Here is a 14,477-nt window from a genome sequence, read left to right as displayed (position 1 = left end):
CTGACTCTGACGGTGCTGAAAGCCACCAGTAGCAAATGGAGTTTAAGTGTCATTGAAAGTGACCCCTGGAACAACCTGGAAGGAATCTTAATGAGCTCTGCCCCCCCAGGCTTTATTTGAAGTGTATTGCTACTCTTTCGAAGTGGAAATGGTCTATGATTTCATCTGTTTGGAATTAGGTGTACAAAGGATTTAGGATAGATGTGAATGGAGAAAATGGAGACAAACTTCATGGGATAAGTGAGTTTAGTGATTTCTGGGAACTGAGACAAAAAAAACACCCTAAATTTCAGTAATTCTCATAAGGCTACATTGCAGTAACTATTTGCTGATGTGTTGGGGACCCTGGTAACAAAGATCAGCCCCACTTCTGAACCCACCCCCTCTTCTTATCTCACTGAAAAAAACAAGTCCTAGTGAAGAAACCCTGTCAAAATAAGGGCTATCTATTGCACTGCTGATCCAGTTACGCCAATATTCAACTCTCTTCTTCCTCTGACTTATCCTGCTTTCTTTGAAATTTGCAAAATTACTGCCAAACACCAGCACTACTTGCCCACCAAAGGCACAACTTGTTACACCTATTGACCCATTCTCTTAGCATAGCTCCTGGCCTTAGTCGAGGGCACTTCATAAATAAATGAATTCTGAATAAATGAGTGAAAAATCAATGAACAAGAATATTATACCATTGAGTAATGAGTGCTTACTGGATCCTCTCAAAATAAAGACAGCAGGATCACGGGGTCCTTTCCCCTGACTGCTTAAATCTAAGGGTATTTGAAAGGCTGTGTAGATCTTACAGACATGATTTACAAATATCACTTATCACTGGGGCTATTTTCTCCATAATTCTCTGGCAAGTTTCTTTGCCTCCTTCTCCAATCCTTTTGTTCAGGCTTTATACTGTCACCTCCCCTGACCGCCAAGATGAGTACATCACCCTACAGTTTCTAGGGGGTGCTTGTGCTCCCAAGCTTCCAGGAACACATGGATTAGTGATCCGATCTGGCCTGTTGGCTTTGTTAGGCTCCGCATGCTGATTGCACAAGAGTCTTACAGACAATGAGGCCAGTGAGACTTCCTGGGAACAAGCACCCAGAAATGCAGCTGTAGTTCAGTGCAGGTCTCTTGGGCATCAGCAGGGATTTGGGGAACTTGCAGGCCCCTGGAGCTCAGGTGATATTAGGGCAACTCACATGGAAAATATGAGGACAAAGGACAATTTGTTGACCACCAAAGAAAGGACTATTGCTAAAAATGGGATTGTTCCCTGGTGTTGAATTTATCTGATCAACACAATCCAAGTTCAGTACTTAAAATAGTCTCTAAAACCACATGGTGATCAAGTTACCATCGGTTCAGCTGTGGTGTTGGGTCTGCTCTACCTGCAGGTCTGACTCCCTGACCACCACCTCCTCACCTTCTCTCACACCACAGCCCTGCCCCCAGCATTTGGCCCCGCCTCTGCCCTTCCCCAGGCCCCAAGCTTCACCCCTAGCACCAGAGTGGGTTGGAAATCCATGGTGTCCTCTCAATGGAGCCACCCCCCTGCCACAGATGCCCTGTTGTCTCCGTCACCTCTGGTCAAACCTTCAGCAGATATCATACCACCCAGTGCTGCTCACAATATTGACAGCTCTGAGGGCTAACCGCCCCCTGCCCCCTACACATGTGTGCTCACACACTCTTGTGCACACACTCTCTTGCACGCACAAACTCTCACACACATACTCTCATCCACACAAACACACATACTCTCACACATACACACAATCACACACTTTCACACATTCTCATGCACACACTCAGAACTCCCACTTACACACACTCACAGATACTCTCATGCACACAAACCCTCACACTCATTCACATACAAACACACCCTGACACACACATGTACACATGCACACACATTCATTCTCAGGACCAACCTGTTTCCTGTATCTTTCCCTCCTTGTTTTCAACCCAAAGGAAACCCTGCCAGTCCCCTCCCCCAATCCCCAGTGCCCTGCCCTCACTCACAAGGCTGTCTGCTATGTCTTTGCTCTAGTCAAACATCTTTCCCTCATCCTGGCTTCTTATCTCACAACTATTCCCCTAAACACTCAGGCAACTCTGCTGAAGGCAGCTGGGAAATCAATCTTAAGAAATATCAACTAACGTTTTATTTTTCCTCCTTCTACATACCCAGAGCTGCCATCAGAGCTGGCATCTTCTGGCAATCATCTTCACCCATTGCCTCCCTACCTTCAATTCTCACTCACTTGCAGCTACACCTGTACTGTGTTGCCTATCCCTTCTGCCCTCTGAGTAAGAATGCCAAATGGTACCTCCACCATCCCTTGAAAAGTCTAGGCTTCTCTTCCTAGCATTCAAAACCCTAAAAAAGCAATCTTTCAAAAAAAAAATCTTTCCTGTTGATCCATTTTTATAACTCTTCCTCCAATGCAGAGTCATAGTTCAGATGGCTCCCATGCTGATTCCCCTATAAAAATGGCTCATTCCTATTTGTCCACTTCCTCCAAAATTAACCCACCCATTCTTCAAGGCCTGTCTGACACCCCACACCCTTGATTCATTTGCCTGTCCTTTAGTGAGTGCCCAGCAGATTCCAGGTGCTGTGAGAGGAGCACTATCCCTTCCATTCAGATCTTCCGGTCTGACTGCAGGAGAGACAAGACAGTAAATATCCAATGAGTTACTGAGACATTCTCATTTGCCATCAGATCCCCAGTGCCCAGCACATAGTAGTAGGTGCTCAGTGATATTTGTTAAACTTGAATGGACTGAACATAAAAACTTTGGGAGGTCAGGCTTTCAGTCATGGTGAAAACTTCATAAAGTTTCCAGTTGGGAATTGGTTTTGCCAGGATGGCTAGGATACCATGTTGATATAAGTGATTATGACATTCCAGGGAATTTCAAGAAAAGCTCATGGAGTCATGGGGAAGTCTGAGGCTTCCTTCTGAAAGAGGGAAAATAAGCTGCCCACAAGAGAGGAACTGGAAAATGATGTGATATGTTGGCATTCAGGAGCAAATGGCCAAGAAAGAATTCTTGAGACGTCCTTGGTGCAAAGGGTTGTTTTATTAAAGCACAGGGACAGGACCTGGGGTAGAAAGAGCTGCACTGGAGTTGTGACGAATGGGCCATTTTATACTTTCCATTTAGGAGGGGGTTAGGGATAGTGGAAGTCTCTAAGGAATTTGAAAGCAAGGTTTCCAGGACCTTGCAGAGTCCTTTACTACTGGCTAGTAAAACCTTAGTTATGAGACCCTTCAGGTGGATATCAATGGGCCATATGTTTGGAGGATGATTGCTAATGTATATCTTGTGGAGGGGGTAGAGATAAAGGAAGTTTCCAAAGGGATTTTCATATGTTAAAGAAGACTTATAGGATCCTAGAGGTTGGCTAATCTCAAGGTAAGGTTGCCTTTTGCCCTTAGCATAGAATTCACATCAAGGCAGTTGAGTTCCTGGAGGAAAGTCACTCTGTCTTAAGTATTTGTCAATTGAGCTGTCAGTTGTAAGGAAACTTTTTCTTTCTTTAAAGATTTTATTTATTTATTCATGAGAGATACAGAGAGAGAGGCCGAGACATAGGCAGAGGGAGAAGCAGGCTCCATGCGGGGAGCCCGATGTGGGACTCTATCCCAGGACCATGGGATCACACCCCAAGTCGAAGACAGGCACTCAACTGCTGAGCCACCCAGGCATCCCTAGTTGTAAGGAAACTTCATTTTTTTCTGTAATTATTTTGCCTTTTCTTTCCATATCTGAAAGGAAGCTGTGGCTCTGATTAAAGAGGGTTTTGAAATTCAAGCTAAGAACTTTGGCCTTTACCCAATAGATGATGAAGAACCATAGTAGACAGGAGAATGACACCAAAGTGGCTTTTTTTTTGGATGACTGGACAGATGATATGGACTAAAGTGAGGAAAGATTGAGTTAGTGAAACTGACTTAAAAAAAAAAAAAAGATCATGGTAGTCTACACACAAAGTAAACAAAACAAACAAACCTAATTCAGGGTGATCATGGTGGATTTGGATGGCAAGTGTAGAGATTCTGCTTGTCGGCCACCCAGGCCACCTGACTGGGCCCGAGCAGCACACCTCACAGGGCTTCTCTGATAATCTAAGGAGCTGACAGCTATGAACGTGCTTGGAAAAGTGTAAAAGCTGGGTGTAGGCGTCAGAGCTGTTCATGGCAAAGGAACCAGTAGATGTGGCATTATAAACAGAAGGCTTCAGCCACATGGTAGGAGAATGTGGCAAGTGTGGGAGGAAAAGGAAAGAAGTGAGAGTGAGCAACTAAATATCCAGACTCGAACCAAATCCCAGCATTGCTGCTTATGAGCTGTGGGGTCTGGGAAAGTTACTTGACTTCCTGATCTGTTAAAATGGCTGTGGAAATAATAATAGAAACTTTTCAAGTCAACTACAGTCTTTTCAAGTCAATTAGACTCACGACAGGCACACAGCAGGTGCCGAATAAAGGGCAGGTATTACTATTAACAACACCAACTTAGTTGACTTCTAGAAGCCTCTCCTCCCCACGGAGGGACCTCTCCTAGGCTTGCAGCCAGACCACACGTCCAGTTGCTGGGTTACATCTTGTCTGGTCTAGTGCTCAATCCGTGTAGTGGGCATGGATTTCTTCCCAGCCCCAAGTTCCAGGCTTTGTGTTTTCTGATGAGTCCCTGGGGCCTTATCCAATGACAAGGAATAGCAGGCTCCCCCCAACAGACCCAGGGGTAAATGGACTATTGTAAATCCACTCAACGAGCTTCACAGTTTATGCCCTTGAATGGTTTGTCCACTGAGCATGGCATCACTTCATAACGGCTGACAGAAGGTGGGAGCTGACGGGCACAGGAGTTCACGGTGCAAAATCTACCAACAGGGTGCTCTGGAGGATATCACTTATTTGTTTGCTCAGAGACAATGCTTAGGTCAAAGTTGTCATGCCTAGCCGGAAACACTTGGGAGCCAGGAAATAATGGACGGCGGGGTTTATACTGAGCAGTACCCAAACATCTCATCTTTCAGACAAAGCCAAACACATAAAATAATGGACTAATAATAATTAAATTAGCTTGCAAAGGACAAAGAAATAAGAAAAATAAAAATAGAAAAATAAGTAAAAGGCAAAAAAAAAAAAGGGAGAGAGAGATACTGGAAAACATCAATTTAAAACTAAAAGGCATTTATGTGTATTTGAATTTATGTGTAAACTATAGCTTAATTAAAGAAAATGTTTCGGGACACCTGGATGGCACAGTCGGTTAAGCATCTGCCTTGGGGCTCAGGTCATGATCTCAGGGTCCTGGGATGAAGCTTCCCACATTGGGCTCCCCGCTCAGCAGTGAGTTGGCTTGTCCTCTGCCTGTGCCCCTCCCCCCCTGCTCATGCTCACTCTCTTGTTTGTTCACTCTCCAATAAATAGATCTAGAAAAGAAAAGAAAAGAAAAGAAAAGAAAAGAAAAAAAGAAAAGAAAGAAAAGAAAAGAAAAAGAAAATGTTTCAAGATTAGCTACAGACAGCTAAGGATGTCTGATAACATATACCAGCTGACAAAAAGTTGGAATTACCAGTACAAATCCTCATGTGATTAAAAGGAAGTTATAAAATCCAGTATACCCCAAGACAAGAGCTTGAGGAAAGGTGATTCCAGAACATGGGTTCTCAAATTCGGCAGCACAATAGAATCAATTGGATTGTGAAACATTCAGATCCTCAGATTCCCTCTGCTGAGCCTGTGAGTCAGTGGGTTTGGAGCGGGGCTGGTGAAGCTGCTGTCTGATGCTGGGCCCTGTGGGGTCTCCCTACTGGGGAGGCTATTTTCTCTTTCCTTGGGCTGAACATCCGGATTCTAATAGGGCTGTCTGTCTCAGTTTGCTCCAGGAGAGATGTCAGAGGCCCCACAGAACGGCTGTGGAAAGGACATTCTAAAAGAGACACCATGCAAGGCTCACCTGCAGAGCAGCTGGATGGTGAGTCAGAGTCGGATCATCCCCAGGGCCTGGGGGAGGCGGGGTCCAGGGCAGGTGGCACCTCCAGGGCTGCAGAGATGTGGAGAAGCTGTGAAAGCCCCTGGGGATGGATGAGTCAGTTACTGGAAATAAAGACATCCCGTTTTTATTTCTGTTTAACAAGACAGGGTCTTTATTTAATTCTGTGGTTCTTACACATTAGAGACTGACTTAAAGGTCCCTATTTCAGATGCTCTTAAATGTTGGGAGTTGACTATAATCAACCCCCAAGAGCTTGGGGAATGTGCAAGATCCCAGGTCCCCTCCCAGACATGGGGTACCCTCCAGGAATCTGATCTTTAGCATGCCTCTCCCCAGAGATTTGAACAATGCAGGCTGTGTGAGAATAGGATTTGAGAAGCGCTGCTCTGCAACCTCGAGGACAGGGAGCAAATGGGGGAGCAGCCCTGGGAGTTCCTTCCCCTCGGCCTCCTCAGCTGTCTAATGACAGTGGGTGAAGGGGAGAAAATGACAGTCGCCAGCTCCTTGATGCTCCCTCGGTGCAGAGCACTTCAGATGCATTTGGTTCATGGATCTCCCTCAAGGGGGGTGCTCTTATCCCGGTCCCCGCAGATGAGGAATGAGAGGTGGGTCCTACCCAGATTGCATGAGCTAGTGAGTGATGAGACCAGCAGCAGAGGCAGAGCCTGCGGTGCACCTCCCTGCCGAGGAGGCCCCTCCTGCCCCAGCATCGGGAGAGCCAGGGAGCAACGCCCAGCAAATGCTCCGAGGGCTGAAGTGTGGGTGCTCGCTGGGAGGGCCGTGGGTTCCTGGGGAGTTCTCCCAGTGTGTGTGTGTGTGTGTGTGTGTGTGTGTGTGTTTCTGGCACACTTGCTTTCCTCCGGCGAGCTCAACTCGACACTGACGATGACACAGTGGAAATGATCCAAGAATCCAGGGGATTTTTCTTAAGCTGAGCTATCCCGGGGCCCAGAGCTGGAGCAATCCTATCTTAGATGTAGGTGTTCTTGCCGGAGCAGAAGGGAGGATCCGGAACGAAGTGCTTTGGAAAAGAGCAAAGTGAAGCCAGATGTCCCGCCAATGTAAACTCCCCTCCCGTGGATGACAGGAGGGCCCCACAGAGATGTGCGGAGGACCCCCGGGAGCAGATGGAATGAGCCAGGGTTCCCCTTCTGCCCCTCCCCGGTGGGCCCCCCAGAAAGCTGTCCCTGGTTTCCTCCCTGGTAAAATGAGGACAGCAATACCCTACAAGGTAATTGTAAGTCTTGGAAAGATGCCTGTTGTAAAGGACTTAACCCGGCACCTGGAGCACAGGGGGCCCTCAATAAATAGCCCTTCCTGTCACGGTGATGATGCCCCTGAAGGTGGTAACTCCACCAACACTTTGTGGGGTTGGGGGGTGGGGCTGCCTTTCTCCCAAAGACTGGCTCGCTGTGCAGCTCGTGGAAGGCTCTGGCAGGTGCTCTGGCCATGTCGAGGTGTACTTTGAAGGCATGTGGTGCACGGTGTGCGACGACTTTGGGGATGAGAAGGAAGCACACGTGGTGTGCCGGCAGCTGGGCTGCAGGACAGCTGTCTCCACCCCGGGAGAGGCCCACTATGGCCAGGGCTCGGGCCCCATCCTTCTGGACGATGTGCAGTGTTCGGGGACTGAGCTCTATCTGGGGCAGTGCTCCCACGCCGGCTGGTTCACCCACAACTGCGGGCATGGGGAAGATGCTGGTGTCATCTGCTCGGGTAAATGCCTTTCTCTCTTCTCTAGGACTTGAGTTTCCATTTTTTCCAGTTATTTCCTCAATATCTCCCCTGAACACAGTCAGACACCCTAAATTTAACACCAAACTTCTTGTGTCTATTTGGGAAGCCAGGGATCCCTGGGTGGCGCAGTGGTTTAGCGCCTGCCTTTGGCCCGGGGTGCGATCCTGGAGACCTGGGATCGAATCCCACGTCAGGCTCCCGGTGCATGGAGCCTGCTTCTTCCTCTGCCTGTGTCTCTGCCTCTCTCTCTCTCTCTCTCTCTCTTTGACTATCATAAATAAATAAAAATTTTTTTAAAAAAAGTCTATTTGGGAAGCCAAAGGTCATCGTGTTGCAAAGAAGTCTAGGTTTGAAGTGAAAAGGCTTCATCCAGTCACAGGATGGGCTACATGACTGCGGGTCCTGGTGCAAAGTGAAAGTGTGGGTCTCCTTTCTCAGAAATTTTATTTCAGAATTTCAAGACAGCAACAGCAGAGCATTAAAGCTCTGAGGGGGGCGGTGCTGAGTGACAGCAGGTGCATCTGGCATCCTTAATGGATGTGCCCCCCCAAGCCCCACTTCCTCTTAATGTGGCTTTATGCACATTATTTCCCCCTTTATTTAACACAATGGGAATAATAATAATAATAATAACAACCAAAACAATGACTTTCCTCCCGCTCTCCTTGCTGTGAGGAAAGACACCTGTCAATTCTGGTCCTTAATGTGTCATTTCATAGCCAATGATGCTGTGCCTGATATTTCTGCTTTCTGAGAACATCTACCTCCTAGAGACCAAGTAGCCATGTCTCTAATAAACCATCTCTGGAGGACGGGGCAAGTTAGGGAGTCAGGAACCAGAGGCGGCCTCCTCTTTGTTCCTCAGCTACCAAATACAGTAGAGTCAGAGGAGACCACTTCCCAATACCCCCAGATCATTCCTCTCAAATCTGACTTGCCAGGAAGCAAGATCTAAGCCATTATCAGCTAGCCCAAGAGCCAAGCACTCATTCATTCAGAAAATATTATTGCAGGGGATCCCTGGGTGGCAGAGCGGTTTGGCGCCTGCCTTTGGCCCAGGGCGCGATCCTGGAGACCCGGAATTGAATCCCACGTAGGGCTCCAGGTGCATGGAGCCTGCTTCTCCCTCTGCCTATGTCTCTGCCTCTCTCTCTCTCTGTGTGACTATTATAAATAAATAAAAATAAAAAAAAGAAAATATTATTGCAGAAGCCTTTAAAATTCAGCAGCGAACACCATGTCGCTGTCCCACGGGATTGACTTCCAGACTACTCCACATGCCCGCTTCTGTCACAAAGCAGCAGACTCACCTCTCTTGGTGATGGTGGCGGACCCTGCCCTGCTGGACCTTTCCCACTGCAGGCAGCTCTGTCTCGAAAGCTGGTTAAAGGTGTGGAGGAGAGTTCTGATCCATTAAACCATCATTCCCGAGGCCTCACAGTGGCTTGTGGGGGAAAGGTGGCCCCAGTACCTCTGACTCCCTGAACCCCTGGAGCCCACTTTGTGAGCTTCCCATGGGTCCTCAGGAGACAGGATTGGGCAGAGGTCATCTTTGCCCGATCTGGGCACTCCTGGTGGCCTAGGAAGTTGGAAGGAGGACTCTGCTAGTCCCTTAGGCAGCAGGTCCTTGGGGACAGCACCCAAGGGGAGGATGGGCTGAGAATAGTCCAGTTAGCACATTATTATAAGAATCTGACTCCAGGGAAATTTAAAGTATACTTTATTTTTAGTATAATTTTAGGCAGTTGTTCTCAACTGGGGATGATTTTGTCCCCCAGGGGACATTTGTCACATCTGGAGACATTTTTGATTGTCACAACTAGATGCTACTGGCATCTTAGAAGTCAGGGACACTACTAAACCTCCTACTACACACAGGACAGGCCTTCACCACAAAGAATTTTCCAGCCCACGTATCTATAGTGCCGAATTTAAGAACCCTGCTTTGGAATCAAGCATGTGTGGTTGATTTTGTTCATTTTAGTAAATATGTATGAATTAATAATTAATGGAGGGTTACTTGATTAATCATCATTTTACTAATGAAGGCAAAGGTGTCTATAGCTCCTTTTTCAAGTGTCAACCTCAGTCTAGGTTTTTTCCAATAATTTCCTCTGATTGTCTTATCTACTGATTAAAGTTCATTAAGTTTACTATCATTTTGGGGGAAAGAAAATCTAATTTCTTTCAAATATGATATTTTGACAGATTTGTTGAATCTTTATTATAATCTTAGCATGTTACATATTCCAAATCTGAGTATACTGAATCACTTGGTGGTTTGCCTGAGGCACTGCCTCAAAGTGTAAATCCCATTGGGTCATGGAGCAATTTCCAGTTTTCTAAGTATCTTCCATCGGTTACCGCATTCCATCACTACACAATTCAAGCGGCTTGTTTTATGATCCTTTTGTCATAAATACGTAAACTGAGGTTTGGTGACAGGTTAAATCAAGGCCAAGTACCTCGAGCAAAATCATACGGCTAATATCCAGGCCTCAGGACTCCACTTCTGGTGCTGTCCACCCCCCCTCCCCCAAATACGTCCACATGCTGGAAAGCCACCTTGAATCTAGGCAACATTTGCAAAAGTTCAAAGTTGTCTTGCTGTTCCACAAGCAGCCACACCCTTCCCTCATATTTTAGGCTCCCCACCCACTCATGTGCCCCAGGCCCAGACACATCCCCAGATGCACAGTACCCCTTGAGCTGAACTGCCCCGATTTATTTGAACCAGAGCCTCCAGACCCACCAACATCATCAAAACTCAGTGTCAACTGGGAAATGAGTGATTGACCACATGACAAGAGAATGAACGTCCATGTGTTAATCAGCTCCCATGTTCTTCAAACAAATACCCCAAACAGCACAGCCCAAGGTTGCCTGCCCTGAGTTCAGACTCTCTTTGGAAACCATTTATCTTCAACACCCACAAAGAATTTTATTTCCAAGTTATAATAGAATCATATTTATCACAATATGCACACAAGTGTTTAAAATACTCTAAAATATAAGGTAATGTGGGTTACTTAGGGTAACCAACACTCAGGAAGATGTACCTGTCTAGCCTGCAGGTGTTCCCAGCCCCAGTCTCAGGGAAGGGCACTTAAACAAACCAACCCTGGTTGAATGTATTTGGGCTATTCCTGAGCTTAGAGTTTAGACCAAGATATTTGCCTTTCAACAAATATTGCAAATAGTTAAAAGATCTTTCTTTCCAAGCCTCCTTTTTGGGATAACCACAGAGAGCACAAATTCCAGGCTGAACTTTTTCCCTGCGGTCGTAGCAGTGGGACAACAGCTGATCCTTCCAGCAAGTGCCCGGCATTCTAGAATGCTTCTCTTCTTTGATAGATTCCAGATACATTCAACTTTCTTTTCTTTCTCATAGAATATGAACATGAAACTTCAGGAGCTTTTGGTAAGAATCACACTGCAGTACATCTTTAAGGAAACCTCTCCAAATGCCCCCAATCCTCTGATTTTATAACATAACCCATCATGGCAGTGGGGGAGTACAAAAGACAAATAATGAATTTAATCAAGAGAACTCAACAAAGGAAAGGGAAAAAATGCAGCTTCTCTGCTTTAAGTATGGTATGGAGGAAACATTTTCTCCCCAAACTGTTTTTGTTCTCATTGCCTAAGTGTATGTCAGAAAATTATGGAGTAAGGATATAAATATAATCTAATCAATTATCATTCGAAGACATAATTGTACTAAAGAAAATCCTGACTTTAGACTTCTAGCAAATTCAGAAATGAATGGAGAAAAGTTCACCGTTTCTGGTTAGCTTGGGCCCTACACACCTTTCTTCCTTAGGAGTCTCTTTATGGGCCAGAGGAATACACTTCTACAAGCACCTGACCCTTCTGCCTTTGCAGCAGAAGGCATGTTCCCATGAAGGATCCAGTTTAAAAGAGCAATGTATGAGTGACTCTGAACTGCCCAAATACGTTATCCATTCTCACTTGCCACGAATCCAGTCCCTAAGGCATGCCCTTCACTTAGTGTCTGCCCTGTGAGCCCACTACGTACATGCGATGCTCTCCAGTAAACTTGGGTGGATTCTTTGGGATGGCAATCACCTCATTTCTTTCTCTCTGCTCTTAGATGCTGAGATCCTAACACCATTCCCTGGTGGTGAGTCATGATTTTCTATCTCTTCATGTGCTTTGGTGGGTCCAAACCATTAAGCAGATGGCCTCTCTTACACATTTGATTTCATCTCCAGGCATTTACCTCATTCATAAACTTCTGCTGTTTTTTAACGAACTGGGGAAGCCTCTGCTTCCTCCTATCCTTCTTTGTCTACTTAGCTCCTTCCTACTTTTTGTCCAAGACTCGAGTCTGTAATCACTCCTTAGAAAAGATATCCTGAACCCCCCACCCCCGATACGCTCTCAAGATATTACAAACATCTCCTTCTTTGCTTCCTAGCCTTTAGCATAGTTGTAAATCTAAACATAATTTTGCATTAATACAATTACTTCCTCCAGTCTCTGCAAATTGGACTCAACTCTGGGGGCAGCAAAGCCAAGTCTGCTCTAGGAACCATACCACCGGCAGTGCTGTCTGCCATGACCCAGTGCATGCTCCAGAAATATGTGTTGAATGGTTAAACAAATGGGTTAATGCACAAAGTGTTCCTTCTCCTAACATGTAATATTCTTTGTATCTTTGGAAGACTGGCCACAATTGCAACTAGTGAATGGGTCAGGCAGATGTTCTGGACGTGTGGAAGTTTTCTACCACGGCCAGTGGGGCAGGGTTTGCGATGACCACTGGGACATGAACAAAGCTGATGTGGTGTGCCGGCAGCTGAACTGTGGGCGTGCCCTCACTGCCCCTGTCGAGGCCCAATTTGGGGAAGGGGAGGGCAAGTTTCTGCTGGATGATGTCGACTGCACAGAAAGAGAGAGTTTCTTAGGACTGTGTCCTCATACTGACTGGTCCTTACATAACTGTGGTCCTGGAGAAGACGCCAGTGTCATCTGCTTAGGTAATGGTCACCCCTCCCTCCAAGGGGTGCACGTCTCATTGAGCAGATGGCATCTCTACCAATATCCTCAGCGATGCTTGCATCTGTGCCCTCATAAACCGTCTCTGACCACACGTATGAGCCAAAAGTAAAGAGGTTTTGGCAATTTGAGAGCTTCACCTTGAACTCAGGAATTTTCTAGCCACAAGAGGTTGAAATGAATTTTTTTAATAGAGAAAAATAATGGAAGATCTTAGTGGTTCCCTTTCAAGCACTAGATTTCAAAATGACTGGTAAAAGACAACATAAGTCAACAGTGATATTAATCACTCCCTGAATGCAATCTATTAGCATTAGACACTGTGGGTACACTAAAAAGTAAAGTTTTTTCCCCACTGAAAGTTTGCAGTCTAATGAAGGTGAAGAAATCAGGAGTTTATAAATTCGAATAGCACTGAGTTTTGTCTTACCGATGGTGAGTCTAGACCATGTATTGCTAATCACAAGCCTTCAACTAATTAGTTATTACCATGATCATTCTAGACCAGGGTTTCTCAACCTCAGCACTATTGACGTTTGTGGAACACATTATTCTTTGTGGTAGGGGCTGTCCCATGCATATAAGCTATTTAGCATTATCTGTCACCTGAATCTGCTCAATGACACTCCCTCCCCACGCCCCCTCACCACCAGCTATGACCACCACAAATGTCTTTGGACATGGTCAAATGTCCCTTGGAGGGTGGGGGATTGCTTCTGATTGAGAACCACTGGTCTAGACATACAGATGAATTTTCACCAAATATGTGACTAGTATTCATGAACCACCAATGCTAAAGATATAAATGTGTATACCAGTGGGAAATAAAGGAAATAATGTAGTGGGTCTAGAGTAGTGAACTTGGTCACTTGCGAAAAATTCCAATTTTATTCAACTAGAAAGACTGTGTCCATATTACAAAGGTAGTAAGTTAAGTCAATTCGAATAGCAAAAATACTGGGGAAGGGGGGGGTGTTTTGGTTTGTTTTCATTTATTGTTAGTTTCTCTTCTTTTTTTTTTTTTTATCTTTGATTCGCCTTTGTTTTATTCTGGTTGTTTAGTTGGACTTTTGGTTTAGAATTCCATCAAAGCAGTCTATTTTGTAAAGCCACTAGGTCCCACCTGCCTCGTGTGTGTGACAAGTGTTTGCCACTTATTTGGGTGTGTTTATATATAGACTCTGCAGGGCAGAAACACCACAGCCATAGCTGGGTGACCACGTGTTCTTAGACACACTGTATTAACAAACATTTATACCTTCGATGGTTAACTAAAGTCATCGGAACTAAGGCAGGAAGAATCGACATTTTTATACCTGAGAATCACATTCTTTCGTTTTAAAATTCATTTTGAATTGAATTATCTCTAGAAACAACTTCCCTTTTCTAACTTCGGTCTTTCTCTTCCCATATGTTAACAGAGACTGAGTATTTCAAGCCTGAATTGCATAAATGGATACTTTTGTTTTGCTGACATGACATTTTTCATTCTATGTGCTACCTGTGCAGGTAATAGGTAGATCATAAAGGAAAAAAGGGAATCATGGTGGAAAGGTTCAGATTGCCATATTGTGAGAATCATTATTTGCCATTTGCACATTCCTGGGTTAGTAAGATGATTCTACCATTAAGTTGAAAATGTGGTTGGACCACTTTCTTCCTTCCACAAGAGTTAGCTTCTTTTTCATTTCAGTCATAAC

At 45.3% G+C, this 14,477-nt stretch overlaps 1 protein-coding gene across 1 annotated transcript in view; it reads left to right on the top strand.

The window, feature by feature from the left end:
- The first annotated feature begins 7,346 nt into the window (after window positions 1–7,346).
- LOC140620502 (scavenger receptor cysteine-rich domain-containing protein DMBT1-like) overlaps window positions 7,347–14,477 on the top strand; it is a 31,198-nt gene continuing 24,067 nt past the window's right edge. Inside the window, exons 1-2 of the mRNA XM_072804708.1 lie at window positions 7,347–7,734; window positions 12,444–12,758. Coding sequence (XP_072660809.1) covers window positions 7,347–7,734; window positions 12,444–12,758 — 703 coding nt within the window. The remainder of the gene's footprint in view (window positions 7,735–12,443; window positions 12,759–14,477) is intronic.

Source organism: Canis lupus, chromosome 29, assembly GCF_048164855.1.
Source record: "Canis lupus baileyi chromosome 29, mCanLup2.hap1, whole genome shotgun sequence".
NCBI classification, from domain to species: domain Eukaryota; kingdom Metazoa; phylum Chordata; class Mammalia; order Carnivora; family Canidae; genus Canis; species Canis lupus.
This window is presented reverse-complemented; position numbering and strand designations above follow the sequence as displayed.